The sequence below is a fragment of the Sander lucioperca genome, chromosome 2 (assembly GCF_008315115.2).
Source record: "Sander lucioperca isolate FBNREF2018 chromosome 2, SLUC_FBN_1.2, whole genome shotgun sequence".
Classification (NCBI taxonomy): domain Eukaryota; kingdom Metazoa; phylum Chordata; class Actinopteri; order Perciformes; family Percidae; genus Sander; species Sander lucioperca.
The window spans coordinates 39,315,796-39,334,133 of NC_050174.1; the positions used below are offsets into that span (position 1 = coordinate 39,315,796).

Here is an 18,338-nt window from a genome sequence, read left to right on the forward strand (position 1 = left end):
TCGACTGAATGTTTAGTTCTGGTGGATAGTCTATATGTGAAAGGCGTGGGTGTTATTGCATTATAGTTTTCTTTAACTTTGCCCTGATGAAGATGGTTAGTTACATAAGGTACTCATACTTGAATATTCTTATTTTATGCTACTTCCTACTTCTACTTCAATACATTTGTCTGAGAGTTTCTAGTTACTTTACAGATTAACATTTTCTTCCAAAAGCATATAAAATATGATACATGGGTTATACGGTTTATACTACCTTAAGGTGTATAAAGTAGCTAAAATTAGCTCCAACTTAAAAAATACTAATTACATCTTCATGCATCAAGAATAATGATCAAATAATATCATATTTGTAATATAGCACTCTACAAATCAAGGGCCATTCTGCATAATGAGTACTTCTACTATTGGTATTTTTAAGTACACTTTAATGATAATTCTCCTGTACTTTTATCTACATTTGGTAACTGTTTGAAACTTTTGTTTTACTTGTATAACAGAGTATTTTTTATAATGTAGTATTGCTAATTTTACTACTAAGTTAATCATACTAAAACCTCTTCCACTGCTGATGTAGACCTGTAGGGTTAGACTGGCTGTTCTCAACCACTTGTAACTGTAACATTTTGGATTAAATCAAGGCTCATTATGGAACCTCTTCTGCTTTTGAATACATGAAATAATGTTTTATTTCCTGGGATAGGTTTTTCATATTCAGTAGCATTTTAACGTCACCTGGGTTTTTACCATATAGGTCTTTGCTTTTGCGTTTCTCTTACGTTTACAGAAAAACTTGGTTATGTTTAGCAATGTAGAAAAAAAAGAGTATGCTTTCTGTGTGTCTACAGAGCGGTTTATTACTGCTAAGGCAGCTTATTCCTCACAGTAACAGCTTTACATGGCTTTATTATAAAACGTGTGTGTGTGTCTGGACAACAAAAGATGATTTCTTGAGACTTTTAGAGGCAGAAATGAGAGCAATACCTGATTTTATTAAACAACCTTCATGAGAGGAGAGTTTAGACTACCAAAAAGTGGGAACAAGGACACATCATTCTACATCTTTTACTTCCAACATGGAGGGGTGATTGTATACACACACAGACACACACACAGACACCACACACACACACACACACACACACACACACACACACACACACACACACCACACAACACAACCACAAACCCCCCCCCCCCCCTCAGCTGGCATCTTGTCACCGCATGCAAACGTGGATAAAGCAGAAGGTGTACGAGTGCATATTTTTACTAAATGCAAGACCTCATTTTTGGGGCGTTGAAGACCTTGGAGGGATTTTGAGTGTGTGTGTGTGTGTGTGTGGTGCCTCAGGTGACTGACTTCACAGGGGGAGAGGCTGCACACTGTCCACTCCTCTGTCCACACACACACTGTATAATCACGTTCCCTGTCGGGCCCTATAAATCTGTAAGGGCCCAATTAAAGATAGCCTTTAGCATGTCCACCCCTACCAGCACACACACACACACACACACACACACACACACACACACACACACACGTGTTAAGAAGAGAAAAAACACTGTTCGCTTTTCATTGTATATATATTGACAGACTGCAGTGTAAAACAAGAACAACATAAAAACAGTGTAAAACTCGTAAAAAAAGCTTTGGAAAAAAGTCTGTTTTGGTATTTCGGTTGCAACTCACACACATATGTGCAGCTTGTGTGACTTGAACCTGGACTTCAAGGTGCTACGTGAATATAAAAAGGCAGTATGAAAGACAAAAACTGTAAAACATTTTTTTTAAAGATAATTAAATGATAAATTACAAATGTTGCACCTTAATTTAGATGTAAATAATGTACTACGCAGAAAGTCGTGCATGAAATCAAATTAAACCCAAAATTGAAAAAGATGTTGACAAAAATAAAATAAGTGTATCAACAATTGTGATAATCTACATTTTTAGGTTTTAGTTGTATTTAAAGTTAAACAACTTGGCTGAAGTGAAATTGTTTTAAAATTAAAAAAATGTCAACACACTCTCTTTTACTTTTGGTGTTTAAATGACATTAAAACAACCTAATTTAACAAGTGCAGAAATACAAAAATACTTATTTTTTCATCAAATGCATCAATTTAAAAAAGGCACAAAGAAATTCAACAATTATGTTTTTTTTAAATCTAGGCATAAAAAAAATGTATACTATGTGTGTGTAATGATGTGTGGAGAGCACACAGAGGGAACTTGCGACGCGTTTTTAGCAGGGCGACTTGTGTTGTGACTGCTATGTAAATATCTCATTAGTTCGGGTTAATAACATTCCTGTGCTCTTGGTTGTAACATAAAAAAAAGACAAGATCTAAGTGCTAAAATTTCCTCGTCCAGCGACCGTCCAGAAAGAGGCTGATGAGCCTATTAAATGTCCGCCTGCAAAATTATGCAAGAGGCTAAAAACGTTTAAGTCAGACATAAATACCAGCACACCCGGAGGATTTGATTTGGAATTATTTATGTCCCTCCGATTGGAACGAAGAGGAAACAAAGGAATAATTAGACTGGCGTGTTGCGCGCCGCCTGTCCTGCGCGCCCTCGTGCCCACCGAATGTGAGACGGTCACCCATTTCCCCTCAAACTTGATGGTTGTTGAACTTATTTTTAGTGTCATTTGATAAGCTTCCCTGCTTGCACAGAGACATCCCACTGACCCAGCCACTGGTCATTGTCTATACCGCTTCCCGTCAAAGCTGGCACGCTTTGTCAGGTTTCGACTCGAATATCCATTTTACATCTGAAGTACGGCATCCGAAGTGACTGGATCATTCGAGCCTTTTTCTTCAGCTGCTGCCCCCTTTCCTCCCCCACAGTGTTTCCGCTCACACTAACATCATTTGGGATTGGCGTCATGACAGCATGCTTGAGAAATCCACAATATATATAAATATATATATACCCTGCTTTTTGGGGTGAGGGAGTTGGGGTGGAGACATAATTTCTGGAAATGAACAATACTTATCCGTCCATCGCATCCGTTGCTTTGGGTTTGCGTTTTGGACGTGGTGCACCATCACCGTGGCGCCGTGTCCTCTTTTTTTTCCTGTGAATAACGCAGTAATAGGTCATTCAACGTCAAAAGGCATAAAAAAGAGACAGCCAGGTCTTCACAGGCTGCTGCTTGCTGTTGCCTTTAATTATTTTAATTAAACTTTGATATTCTGGTGCCGAGTGAACTAGTGAGTTGTGACGCGGCCAGGAAGCCCTCGGAGGATTGAGACGGTGGGCAGAGGAGTGTCGAGGCAGCTCTATCTATATCTTAAAAGTCTTAACTGATAGGCCGGTTTATGGGCTGTGATGTGCTACGCCTTGCTGAGCACAGAGCAGACTGCACTGAAAACAGGGGCAAAAAACACCAAGCGCCATGTCAAGGTCTTAAAGGCATCAATCCCTCAAACCTAGCTGGAGATCATACTGGTCAGGAGGCTGTCCTGCGGTCGAATAACGCTCTATTAATTTTCTTGTCCCGAGTGCATAATGAAAGGAAGGTGTCTTAGAAAAAAAAAAGAAACAACAACGCAAAACTACAGGGCAAAGTCTTGGTGCCTTCCAATACCTTGGGGCATCCTGTCTACAATTTGTCATGCGTGTGCACTTCTCAGTGTTAAAATGACAAGATAAGCCAGTCAAAGGGCAGCCGCCAGGCATCCAGCACTGCCGAAGTTGGAGAGGATTTGTGATGAGACATTGCCAAAAGGCAATGGACTTCTGCACTTGTATGGCCCACTGGGATTATTCCGACTTCCACGCCAAAGGCAAACAGCCCCCTTTCTGCAGTTTTTTTTTTTCTTTCTTTAGATAGCTTCCGTCTGTGTCCACGAAATTAGGTTTTTCACAGAAGGCACAATATGGTCAGAATATGTTAAGCCTTTGGTGCACACGAAAAGCTAACTGAGTCTGAGTGCTGAGTTCTGGGGCGCCCTGTGCTTCTGCTCGGCTTTTTTTCTTCTTTTTAATTTAAAAGAAATCTTTTGGTAATAGAAAATAGGTAGTAAATAACTTAATAATTAAGAGTGAATATTAAAACGTCACCATGTGTGCTTTAAAGGTCTAAGAGCATAAAAAAAAAACAGAAGGCGAAACTTTGTGCACAAAGTAGAGCAGAGTGAACAGATAGTGGTTTTAGCTGCAGGACTAAAGATCTTCCAAAAAAAAAAAAAACTGAATTTCTTCTCTTGTCCATAGCGATCTGCACATGTTGGTCTTCACACAGTAGTCCTTCTTTTCTACTGATGCTGCACACGGTTGAAATTAATACACCGACCCTGAAAAACACAGAGAGAAAGAGAAGAGAGAGAACATTACAACCTTTATAGTTAATAACCGCCTCGTACTTATCTGCAGTTATTCAAGTACAGTAATTAAGACCTTATTTGACATTTGCTTATATTTCTAATAAGCATCTCCTATTATTTCGCTATGATCTAATTTACATAAACAAGTGTGATCATAATGTTGGATATCTATTAAAATATTCAAAATAAAATGATGTAGATAACAATAAAGACAATATAAAGATATAAAAATAATGACGTATACGTATGAAATATGTCTTTTGATACATACACAAGTAAAAACAAACCAGGAGAAGAAACCGTGGGAGACAAGAGGTCGTACATAATTAACACACATAAAACACACAAAAAAAACTTTTCACAGATAATTTAAAGACAAATAAAGTAAAACAATCGGCAGAAATTATATTTAAATCAAATCAAGCATCAACTGGTGAAGCAGCAGCAAGTGTTCCTGTTCCCTCGATACCGTACTGAGACTATGGAGACAAAAATAAAATAAAAAAAATAAGACGTCTCACTTTCTTATCCCTGTGCATAGTCTCACCTAACGTGTATTTGTATTTGTGTGTGTGTGTGTGTGTGTGTGTGTATTTGTGTCTAGGCAGCTGTCTGAGCCTCTCGGTGCAGCGGCAGCCTGCTCACCAACAGTAGGCCGACTGGCACCAAGAGGGAGCTCTCGCACAGCGAATCCCCAGCAGCTAGTGGGCCTCCAACCTCACACTCACAACTCCGACTCTCTGTACCTCTTCACTTCTCTCTGTCTCGGTCAGTGAGTTCACATGTGCTTACTGTAACCTGGTCACAACATCATAAAAAGGTAGTTAAGTTATTCTGTATTCATTCATCTTTGCCTGGACATGTGTCCTCTGCATCCTTTGACTAGTTATACATATTTAGAGGCAGTGAGCAGCATCATCTGTGGCAGTGATGGAGTACCCGAGTCCAACTCGAGTCTCTATTCTCTGGACTCGAGTCCGACTCGAGAATCTATTCTCTGGACTCGTGACTTGACTTGGACTCGCGGACTGATGACTTGACTTGGACTCGAGGATATATAAAACATGACTTGAGCATTCAGACGTTGGATGAAGTTTCTGACTAAATAGGTAATGGTGACTCGACTCGGACTCTTCTTTGGTGACTCGGACTTGGACTCGAACACTGAGGACTCAAGACTCGACAGTTGGTGACTCGACTACAACACTGATCTGTGGACAGTGCCCTACTCAACAGCAATAGCAGGAATATTATAGTGTCATATCTATCCATGCAGATGACCAGTGCAATGGGGTGAATGGAATTGTGTTTGAGCTGCTCACTACAGTGAAGAATTACTCAACAGCACACCATGTTTGTTCTCATGAGGACAATTTCTTAATCCGAAAGAAGTTCCTCAAATGTTTAATAAGTGAGATGAGGTTTTCTTGTAAGTTTGGTGAACTGAATCCCTTTAATATGCAACACATACAGTATTTCACACAACATAAGCCACACAATCATGAGAAGAAACTCCAAAATAAAAGCCCCCCCCCAATCGGTTTTGAACTCAGGACCTTCTGGCTGTGAGTGTGAGCCTCTGAGTCACCATGCAGGTCAAAGGATTAGACACACCAAGTTAACAGAGTCACATTTCCGCTGGAGAACCCTGTTTTCATGGCCACGTAGATGCATAACTGAATCTCTACCTGGTAAGTGCACATGTACATGATAAATACAGAGAAAGTATCCCTGTGGCAGAGGGTGCCAGGATGAGAGAGAAAAAAAGATCAGGACTTGTAGCGGTGCAGCCTTGTATCCATAATAAGACTATCCAAAGTCCCACTGGAACAGAAGTAAATCCGTCTGAATAGGATGGTTTCCACAGCTCAAAACAGAGAAATCAGATACGAAAAAATGATTTGCTTGCTCTAGAGAGACTGTCCTCTCACTGTCGTCTATACAAATGCTCTGACCAAAATAAATCAAGCTGCAGCTTCCTATCACAAAAGCAGCAAACCTTTAATAGATTACAAATAAGCCAACGCTGCCTCAAACATTGATTAAGAGGAAGGAGAGAAATGTGATTACCGACCGACTGCATGGTACAGTGAAATAAGAGTAAATATGCTTTCTGATTTTTCTCATTTCTAATGTGAATGTTAATGTACTCTGGGTGTCTCTTCTCTCTCATTGTGTCTCTTGTTCTCTGGATTTCCACGTTTATTAGTTGTTATTGTCCAGGCCTGATTTCCAGACACTCACCATGTTGGGTGCATTTGGTGATAGTACTACTTTAGTTGCTGATGCAGACCTTGATGTAGTAAGGGTATGTTTAATGTCCAGCACTTCTCTTAGTCAACTACACACTTGATCACTGTAATCTTGGTTTACTAAGAAATGTAAAGACTTTTTGCTTTGGTCCTTAATAAGGTCTGAGTTTTACGAGATCCTTCTGCATGACGACACATATCTGCAGAGGGAGAATCATACTGGAGAAGCTGATTTGTTTATCACAGCCACTGGTGTTGAGGGAAATCACTGAAATTTCAATTTTAGTTTCAGAGGTGTGTGTAAAAAATTTGACCGTTTTGAATTAGCACAGAATGTGGTATCAAGAAGACACGATTCATGTGCTGAACTGAATTTGCATTTAAATGTGCACATATTTGAGCTGCACATCTCTTTCCTTTTCTGTTTTTAGGAAAACAAAAGCACATCCTTGCACATACAGGCCTCGCGCAGTCCAGGTGGATGCTTCCCATTGAGGTATTATGGACAGAAGTGACCAAGACATTGGCTCCTGAGCTGCAGAGTGAATGCAGAAGTCAGCAGCCAGTTCCTCTGCTGCGGGAGCTCTTACAGTATCTGCACTACAGTCTGGCTCGGGAGCAGAAGTGTGCACGGACCGACTGTGACGAGGGCTTTAGACAAGCTGGAGAATCTTCCATTTCTCATTATTTGGCAGGGCTGGTGGGTGTTTGACGGAGGGGTAGGGACTTCGCTCCATCTCTGCATGGTAAGCCCCTCGACGTGTACCCTCTGCAACTAATCTCACACAGTCAACAAATAAGGCACATCAGATGCTGTTTTGGCCATGGCCAACTTAACGGCTAAGTTCAGTGGATTTTACGGGTTTTACGGCGCAGGGGCTCGGTGAGGGAAGAAGGGCTCTGTGCGGTGGCAGAATGGCAGGCGAAGCCGGGGGATCTGGTGCGAGGGCGAAGCAGGTGCAGCACAATACGGTCAAACCCATTCCAGCTCCCCTGTTCCCAGATGAGCGGGGCCTGACTTGGCAGGGAGCACAGCCTAGTAACTGGGCCATGTTGGAGAGATGGAGGCCCACCTGTGCCACCCGCAGCGGCAGAACAATAGTCTGAATACGTCAGCACGGGATGTCAGTGAAATCTCATCAGACGGACGGGAGCGTGACTGCAGATAGATGGGTGGATGAGTCAGGTGGAGAGATGGAGAGGTGAAGAGACAAGAGGAGGGGGTCGGGTGGGTGGTCAGACAGAGGCATCCACTTCCACATGAAGACTGTGATTAATAATGTTCATTACTGGCTAATGGGGATATATTGAACCGAGATATCAAACTAAACTGATTATAACAACATCCAATGTTGATACTGTATCGTCCAACACACAAGTAGATAGTTTTCAGCGAAGATATGAAAATCAATCCTTAAACTGATGATTGCTGCTTATCAAACATTAGTAGTTACTCTGAAATTAAAGTAGTCATTGTAAAAAATAAATTAAAAAAAAGATTCAGTAAATGATGATTTGAGGCATTTAATTTACCGTTTACTCCAAATTCTGTTCTGGAAAAATTGTTAAATCTTGCGTAGTAATCTCAGCATCTGAAATAATCCTCCCAAGTCCCAACTCTGCATGTTTTGGAATATATCACTATCTGACTGGAGTTTTAGCCATCTACACTGAAGTCTTGTTAGCGGCCCTTTGCTGCGTGTTGACAGGAGCAGCAGAGGTCCACATTTGCCTAGTCCTCAGACAACATGTTTGTCACTTGGAATGTTGGCTTGTAACTTGAGGCAGAGCTCCAGGAGTGAAGTGGGGAGAGTGTGACTGTGTGTATGTGTTTGATTTTCCTTCTCATCTCTCGCAGTGTTCGCACCGTGAGCAGCTTGAGTCTAGCCTGGTCCTACCAGACTCTCGTACATTTCATTTGTACAGAGAGTCTGGCCACTCTCCATTGACAAGTGTTAACTTCCTTGAAGGTGGGTACTCTGTTGAAGTTTAAAACTATTAGATCTGCCCAGAGCCACTCTGGATCTGCCATAACCAATCGCTAACATTTGGTCGTGACGTATGTCATGCGCATGTGCAACAAGAGGGGAGACCGACAACTATCGGCTTATATTTAGCATTAGCATCGCTAGTGTTAGCCTTAGCCAACTCCTTCACCACTAACGGAGCGAGCTGGAAAATCTAACTTTTCCCGAACCCCGTGGAGAGGAGGGCCACAACATCATGGCCACCAACACAACTCAGCAAAGATTGTTCTTGCTCGGGCTTTAACTTCTGGATATTCGGCAGCGTTGCCACAACGGACCGAATGGCTTCACTCGCATCTTTCTAGCGCACGTCCTCAACATCATCGTTCTCAGCCACTCCATCTGTTCGCTGATTGGACCGCCAAATATTTGGCCGGAGAATATCCAAGAATATACCGCAAACCCAGACGGAGTACTGAAGGGAAATGAAAATTGAGCGGAAGTACGTAGGAGGGCGGGGCCAGGCTAGCTTGAGTCCCCCAGAGCTGCAACTCTGAGGAGTTCTGCTGATTTAGGAAACAGACAGCAGCCACTTAGAGCTCTAACCAAACTCTGGGCCATTGTATGTTATTTTGTTCTCTTGAAGATTGTAAATATAAACGATAATGGTCTTTAAAATATTATTTGGAAAAGGATCCTGACGGTACTGAGGAATATTTTTTCTTTCTAGTTGTAGTAGAAGATTAAGAAGTGAATAACAATCTAACTACAAATCAGTTGCCACATGTCTGGGTGGGGTTTTAAGACAAGATAAATTGAACAACTGGTAACTATTTGCCTCCTTCACTTCATTACAGAGTATTGCATTTTGTATTTTTTTATTCTGCAAAACATTTGGAGTAGGTGACAACGTCTGCACCCTTTGTCTGATACCCAAAATAGGGGATGTTGAATGTGTATAGGTCTAATTTCCTGACGTCAACCTGGGAAAAGATCACTTGAGTCAACAAAGGCTGGGAGGTTGTGCAAACATTTCAAAAGACGTCATTTAACGACAGGAAATGCTGGCTAGCTTAATGGTTTTAATGATATGTGTGTACACTGCACTCATGTCCAAACACTGCTTCAGCTGGGCGCACCTGTTTGGCCACATCTTCAAACAATCATTCAGTAATCCAAGAAACGACCTAAAGTAAACAATGTCTTGGAGACAGTTGAAGATGAAACTTTGACTTTGACTGAAGCGTTTGAAATGTTTGTTCTGACATCTTCAGAGTGCATGAAAAGCTTTTAGTGAGCGGACACAGCTGTAGATTGCAACTGGACATGTCTTCCAACTCACCAAAAAAAATTTGTCATATTTTTATTCACAGCTCTATCAATTCATTGTGTGCAGGTACTAAATCGGAGGGGTTTTAGAACAGCGGCTCCATGGTGGATGGTGCCCAAACTGTCGGTTCACCTTAAAATCATAACATCAACACACTTAGAAAACTCAAAGGTCATTTTGTAGTCTGGTAGTATCCGATCCAGAACGTGAATCAAGTACACTCGTGTGTTTCAATGGACATTTCCCTCAACTTTTCTTTTAGAATTTGGAAAACAATCTTTGGTAATCTATTAGTTCATCAAAACTACAACTAAAACATGAAGTTGCCATGTGTTTGTCTCTTCTCAGAACCAGTTTAAAATGAGTCTCCACAGCATTTTTTGGAAGACTCATGAAAGGAAATGAACACAGCTCCCTTCCAAATGTTTGTATTGGCTTGTCATATTAATTGATTGCATTGTTTGTCACATTTACAACTAGAAAAACCAAAATAGGATACACGAAAGAAGGCATCCATTGAGGTTACAGAACGAATCTCCCATCTGGACTGTAGTGTGAAAACACTTGCAAGCATGAGAGTTGTAATCCAGTTGCAAGATGCTTATTTTGCAGTGATAAGCTACGGGCTTTGAAAGATTTTATTACCAGAACAGAGACTTTTTTTCCACATTAGAGCTTTGCAGCCTATACAGTATCTTAGTTAATCTAGGGCTTACTTAATCCAACAGCAACAGGACGACTGCAACACATCACATTATAACTAGGGTTGGGTATCGTTTGGGTTTTTTCTGATACCAGTGCTAAAACGATACTTTTAAAATGGTGCCGGTGCCTAAATCGATACTTTTAAAAATATAAAAAAAAAAAATGTATATATTTAAAAAAGAAAAAAACGACAGTCGGCGACATTAAAGAATGGCTTGTTTATTGCTAAGGCCATATGGTCAAAATTAAATGACTTATTAATAATGTAATAACAATAACTTATTTCACCAGTAAATTGACAAAAACAACCACTAAATGGAAAAAAGGGTATTTTACAATAACTTTGGATGCACCACGAGGCTGGCGAGGCGAGTTTCAAGTGAACTCACCGTCTGTGTTGTTTTTCCGACAACGGCAGCTGCAGACTGTTACGTGAAGTGAAATAGTTACACCGTTTAACGTTAGCCGTCAGCATTTTAACCGTGTTTAATCCAGCTGCTAGCTAACGGTAGGCTAAAGTTAACTGCTGCCAAGTGTATGTTAACTAGCATCACGTGCAGCGATGCTTCTGTTGGCTCTAACGTCCGTTTCGGAGCATCAGAGGGCAGCGTTGGCATTTCAGTAGCACTGAAATGAGGCACCGAAATCCGCGTTACTATTCGGTCCGGTAGATACCGGTTGTTAAGGCACCGATGCCGTATTAGCACCGGGTTTCGGTACCCAACCCTAATTATAACACTGTTGTTCTGACAAAATGTTAATGAGCTGAACAGCATTTCAATATGGCATCATATAGCTGTTGTAGATGTTCCACTTTTTACTGCATGAACTACCTATGGTATGTTCTGCTGCTTCACTTCCACCTGAAAAGATGTGGAAAAAGTGTTGGTTTCTTACCAGGTTTCAGAGATCACAAGGAATGTTCTGGTAATGACACACAAAGAGAATCATTTCTCTATGTGTAAGATAATATTAGGCACATCACTTCTTACCTAAGTGGATATGTTTGAGACATTTTGGGTTTTTAACAGGGACTAAGAAGCAGTCTGACTGACCAAAACTGACTGGTGTATCCAATCGGTGCATCACTAGTTATGCTACTGTTTCACCTTTAGAAGAGACGTGTTTGCATTTATATTTCTTTCCATTTTTGCATAATCACTAATTATAGCTTTATTTACTCCTGGAGGCTGTAGCAGTAATGGTGCCATTTATGGGGTTTTTGTCAGTGATTATTTCGATCTGGAACTCATTTATCATGGTTTATATGGTAATAATAGTGGTTTTAACTTTAAATCCTTAGACTGAGTTTTACTATCCCAGAGTTTAATTTAAAGTGTCAATTTTAAATCTGTGTTAATAATTTAAATAAATGAGTGGAGCGCCTTTGTAGCCAAGCACCTGCAAAATTACCGCATCGTCCCGGGCTTGATTCCAGCCTTGGGACCTTTGTTGCATGTCATACCCCAGTCTCGGTCCCTACACTGTCAAATAAATGGCAAAAATGCCAACAAAAAAAGTAACCCCTAACCGCAATTTAAGTTTAAACCTATCCGTGCTGGTGCAATCCACCCTAAGTACAAGAAATAAAATGTCTTGGTCAAATTAACATTCATCCTCTATGTTGGAAGCAGCAGACATTTAAGTAAAAAAATAAATGACTCCACACAGTGTCATCATCCCTCTTCAAGTCACTGCCTGTCGAGCCTCAGCCACCAGACATGTGTTCTGTTTTACTCCGTGTCCTCTGCCACATATTGAACAAATTAAAAGTTCAAGTTGGACGGAGAAGCACAGCTGCACGGGGACAGAGGAGAGAGCCAGGGTGTGAGCAATCCTCCCTCCACAAGGCTCTTCTCACAGCCCCTCGACCACGCACGCACGTGCACACACACGTGCACACACACACACACACACACACACACACACACTGCCCACACAGCGCTGCCATCTGGCCTGCTGGGAAATCAGAGCCACCTGAGACTCGGCCAAATACATGATGCTCGCTGACAACTCGGGCAGTTCTTCTCATTGTAAAGAGATGAATAAATATTATACAAGCACATAAGGTACATGGGAGGACAACATTCTGAAAAGAAAAAAAAAAACATTCCTTTCACTACTATGAAGTTTAGCAGAGATCTTGGAAGGTGCTGGAAAAGAAGTGATGCCTTCTGGATGATTTTCCTGCTCCAAAGCTGCTATACCAGGCTCCACTCTTCTGGTTTCAGCCTTTTCACCAGATTTTGGAACCTGGCTGCAGGGATTTGCTCTCATTCAGACACAATAGCATTAGTATGGTCCAACACTGCTGGGAGATAACGTCTGTTCCAGTTCATCCCATAGGGTTTGGATGGGATGGATCAAATCATATTTTATAAAAAATCCAACCTAAAAGCAACACTGCCTCCAATAGAGAGCCTTAGTGTGATTAAAGTGGTGGATGATGGGATATCAAGCTGTGATGGCTACTTCAGTGACCCAGGGAGCAGAGAGGGAGTGAGTGACAGCTTGCAGTAAAAAGTTATGCTAGCAGGCAGCAGCATATGGTCTGCAGACTGTCAGAGCATCGCTGGCTCCCATTTCCTGCAGACAGGAGAACATTTTACTGAGTAGCGGAAAGAGAAACTGATGGTGAAGAAAAAGGTCCACTTCTCTGGTCCGACCCAGCAAGCAAGTGTTTCTGTTTGTTGTTTTCTTGAGGTCTCTACTGCCATTTGGAAACAATGTTGGTCCATGTAACTTTTAAGCTTCTTGGTGCAAAACTTTGTTGTAATTTCTCTTCTTGTTCATTCATATCAGTGTGAACTGTATGTTGACTTTATGATAGTTGAATTAGAGCATTATATTGAAGTGTTTTTTGTCAAGATATCTGCTCTTCCTTCTTAAATGTACAAATTCTTGCATCTTAAGGGCATATTCCGTATTTATGTCATTAACCAGATAATATTGAGATCTGTCATTGACTTGTGTTAATATTTGCTCCCTTGTGCCACAGCACTTCTGTACACTGATCTGCAGAACATCATTAGCTGAGAGTGTTCAGTCTGTATCCTAGGTATTGTGCAGCAAGAGCAGGTCGCCAAAGAAAAGGATGAATCTGTTAAAGCAGGGGTCTTCAACGTTTTTTAAACCAAGGACCCCTTAACTGAAGGAGAGACAGAGTAGGGACCCCCTACTACTAATATTGTATACAACGAAGTTGCATATTAAACTGGGCCTACAATAAAGTGTAGGGCAGCCTAAAGCCTTTATATATACCTTTTTAGTGCATTGAATACTAAGATGTCAAAATAATAATTGTTGCCGTGATTTTATAACTATTTTAATGTTAAACATACATGTGGCACAGTGATTCCTTAGGATTAACTGTATCTGTGCACAGATGGCGACCTTAGTGACTACCTTACCCATAGGCCAGAAAGCCTATCATCAGTGGGGATTAATATTTGCTAATAATGTTAGATTCATGTTAAGACATTTTAATTTGAAAAAACTTTCAAAAATGAACAATAATTTGGAGGCCCCCCTGCAGTGACTCTGAGGACCCGCTAGGGGTCCCGGACCCCCTGTTGAAGATCTCTGTGTTAAAGGGTAAGCCATATGGCCAAGCGACCATGGCAGCACTGGTGACATCAAGTTGTCTGTTGTTGTAAAATAGAGGTTAAGGAAGATTAGAATGCTCGCTTACACCTTCTGATGCATGATGACCTGGTGGTTGCAGGTTTTATTATATTTCCTGTTTCCTGTTGCAGAATCTGTCAACCTGTACCTGTTCACTCATGCACCAAGTCATTGTGCATATTACTGCCAGCAAAATGTCTAAAAGGACACAGCTCTTGACTTTGTATCAGCTGTCTGTTGTTGCAGAGATAAGTGGTATCTCCTGAAGCTTGAACATGGACGCCACAGTACTGTAGGTGCAGCTGTTTCCTGCCGGGGCCATTGCTTGCTTCTTTTACCCACCCTCTCTGCTTTTTTCAGAGTAAGTGCACATCATTGGCAGCTAAAAGCTCTGGGCACCGTCCCTCTGGTTGTTCCAGAGAAATGCCAATCGTTTTGGCGTCGACGGGGCCCTCACAGACGGCGCAGGAAGGCACAGATGGCACTAATGGACGAGCAGAATCCAACCGAGGGACCGGGACAGAGCCACACCGGAGCGCCGTCCAAATAACTGTAGTGTGAATGTACGGTATGGCCAACGTGCCGCTCTGCTCTAGCGGGGACGATGCCACGGCAATGCGGCATAAAGAATTTAAAAGGATGAAATAATCATAAGAGAGGGGGATCGTGGGAGGATCGACGTGGAGCGGTGCCAGGAGGATCAGACAGAGGAGGGATTGTTCTTGGGCTGATATGTGCTGAAGTGAGTTAGACGGCCCTCGTCCAAGTCAACCCACTCCAGCCAGACAACTGGGTTTACAGCTAATGGACTGACTGAGACACTGTCTGTCAAGGAAGAGCCAGTTTATAGACAGCACCTTCTACTGATACAATGCTACCTTTGTACAACATGTGAGCCAGCTATAGCCTGTTTTACGACCCGTGAGGCGACAGACTTACATTTAGACTTTTTTGTCGCCCACATGCTGCAGATTTGGTTATGCAAAGCACAAAAACATCCCTGTCTCTTCTTTTTTTAGCTAGTAGTGCTAAGCAGATGCTTGTAGGAAGAACTAGTCACAGCTTTTAATGGTGCTAAGAGGCCACTGAAAACCAGTTTGGAGCTCAGTGTTCTTTTGATAAAAGTTTAAATACTTCTCAAGGGTCACGATACCTTAAGTGTGAGCCATTTTCAGCCTTCTGTGTGGTTTATAAAAATGCAAATGGATTTGGGAGCTGGGAGAAAAAGCAGATAGGTGGGCAGATTGGACAAATTGTAGTGTGACATTTTAAAACTGCAAAACAGCATACTATAGATTAAAGTTTCTCAGGTGCTAGTTGGCGATAGAAAATACAGTAAAAAAGCATTTGAATATTAAAAGATGACACAAGTAAGATACTAAGTTGTAGCACACTTCGCATGAAAACGTGCAAACTGGAGCAGCAACCGAATTCCACTAAAAGAAAAAGGAGCCAGTTCTGCAGTGAACACACAGCTGTTGAGTGTCCCAAAAGCTCCATCTGCCTTACAACACGCTCACACAACATGTGCAAGCCTTCTGAACAAGGACTCCAAACACAAACCAAAAATAAAGAGGGGGCCATTTGTTAATTTTTCTTCTGGGTGCCACAGTGTATCAGCGTCCACAAAGAGCCAGTGGGCTCATCTGTACTTTTAAATTACGTGTCATCGCCACAACTGTCCTCCCAGAGAGGCCAGGAGAGACGCCACAAACACTCAGAACTGCACTTAAAACATAAGCTCACATCATGTCTCCAGGCCATGGCCCTATCAACCAGACAGCTCTCGTATTTGGTTAAATAAAGTATGTGCAATATTTGCCTGTTAATACTTCACTGTAAAATGTGTCTGTTTTATGCTAAATGGAATAAACCTTGCTGCTGCTTAAACCTCAGGGTTTTTAGACGCATACAGGACCCAACACCACTGATGATGAAATATGATGATGAAATATGTATTAACAGCATCCATGATTTCAGTGTCACACAGAAACAGAGCAAAATGTATCCCCTATAGCAAACAATTCCATTTCTGCAGACAAGATGTTAGAGGATGGATGAAGAAACCCATTCTCTGATCATGTACACCAATTTTAATCCAGGATCTTCAATAGCAGTAGCATTTTACTGTCTGCATCTTCAATGAGATAGCCTTTAATATATAAAAAAAAACCAGTTTCTTTCCAAAAATAAATATGCTGAATATCCATTTGGTCTAAACTTTGTAGCCTTTAAATTCATCTGTCAATATTTAAAAAAACACAGATGATTCAATCTTCAAAAACCTATTAGTAAACAAAGGTTTTAAGATGAATCATTAGCAGCAATGTGCTTTACTTTGATGCCAGTCTTTTTTTTTTTTTGTCCGAGTAAGCAGATATATTTTCAAGTGCTGAAGATCTCATTTTGGAATGACACTCTTTGATTGGCCTCAATTTTTGGAGAGTGTCCCTTCAGTAAGTGTAAATGTGTGAGTGGGTGTGTGTTACTACTTGTGTTCCCTGCATGGTTCCCCCTTTTCCCCCTCCACCAGCGGCATGCTGGACAGGGTCACATATGATCTGCTCTAAGTGGAGATGCAGGCCATGCGACAGGGAGGGCCAGTAATTGGAGTGAGCTGTCAAGATGGGGCGGTGTGTTTGTGTGTGTTGTGCACGTGCCAGGGAGGCTCCCCTCCTACAGGGTGGCACATATTAAAGTCCCTGATGAGACTAATGCATGAGGAAATGGGTTTGGCGTTGCGCCCTGTCGAGAGGTGAAAGGGAAGGCTGGTCCGGGTCGACAACGACCTGAAATGAATCTGTATAAGTACAAGAAAGAAAAAAAGGCAGAAGAAAAGCTTTATTTGTATGTTTCTCTTCCGTGTGTGTAAATTGTTTTTAAATTGTTCGACCGGATTTGATTTGCAATGAATATTCAGGTTTTTTTCTCCAACTGATTCTTTAAAAAAAACCAAAAGGAACTTTCGGTTTCCCAAATAAAAAAAAAAGAAGCAACATCTCATATTTGTTTCATTATTGAATCATTGATCCTTCAGACGCAATTAGCGAGAAAGAGATCACAGCCCCTCGTTTCTCTTTTAAGAGTTAATCAACAAATTAAAGATGCAGCTTTGCAGCTAATGACGCGCTGACGTGAACTGCCAAAAACATGCAACGCTTTCTTGCAATTGACATGATTAACTACGATTACAAAAAAAAGGTAAAACAAAAGAATAAATTGGGAAATTGTGTCTAATCAAAGACACAAAGAAGATAATTGCGTTGCGGGTTGATGAATTAATTATTATTAGTTTCTCTGACAATTTTGGTTTATTTTATCTTTGCCAGTAGATGAACATCTGTAGCTGCCTTATTAGTGTTCTGCTCTGACAGACAGAAAAGTTACTTCTGAAACACATTGAATCCTTTTTAAATTGTTTAATCAATTAGTCTGCATCATTTTGGGTATTTAAGGTTTTCTTTTTTAGGATTTTGCCTTTTGATAATTATGATAACCCCTGTTTATTCCCTGTTCCACAATAAACTGTTGTTTCTTTTCAGTTTCTTTTCAAAATATAAAATTTTAAGATGTGTTGACGTGAATCTATTCAATTTTACTCATCTTTTAGTATCAGTTTAAAAATTACATATAATTTAAAACATTGCATAATTCCTTAATTTATATTAAGTGTTTTGACCCACACATGAGCTTTATTTAAAAGGATGATGCCCTGTACCCTGTCAGAAAAAATAAATAAAAAGTTAAAAAGGCACAAAGTTTAATGCAAAACACACAATTTTAATAATGACTTAACTGACAGATAGTTGATTTTTTTTTTTTTTTTTAGCATTTTGAATATTAACTCTGTGTTGTTGTGCTGTATATTTAAAATGTGTTCTGCTTATTTAGCAGAGCTCATAGTTGATTTACATTAAAGGTTCTGGGTTCATAATTCACAACCAAAATCTGTCTTCATGTTCAAAGTTAAATCTGATTTTACTGCAAAAATTCCAGCTTTAAATCTCAACAGGAGAAAAGTTGTTATTTACGAGGCTGTAAACTAACAGGGTGGAAATACGAGTGTGCAGCGGCGGCCTGCTACGCTGGGTGGAAAGGCTCGGTGATAAAGCATCTTGTTAGCTC

At 40.9% G+C, this 18,338-nt stretch overlaps 1 protein-coding gene across 1 annotated transcript in view; it reads right to left on the minus strand.

Moving 5' to 3' along the window:
- Window positions 1-1,570: 1,570 nt before the first annotated feature.
- antxr2a (ANTXR cell adhesion molecule 2a) overlaps window positions 1,571-18,338 on the minus strand; it is an 85,697-nt gene continuing 68,929 nt past the window's right edge. The window contains exon 17 of the mRNA XM_031305419.2: window positions 1,571-4,305. Within this exon, the coding sequence (XP_031161279.1) occupies window positions 4,267-4,305 (39 nt within the window). The 3' untranslated portion in view covers window positions 1,571-4,266. The remainder of the gene's footprint in view (window positions 4,306-18,338) is intronic.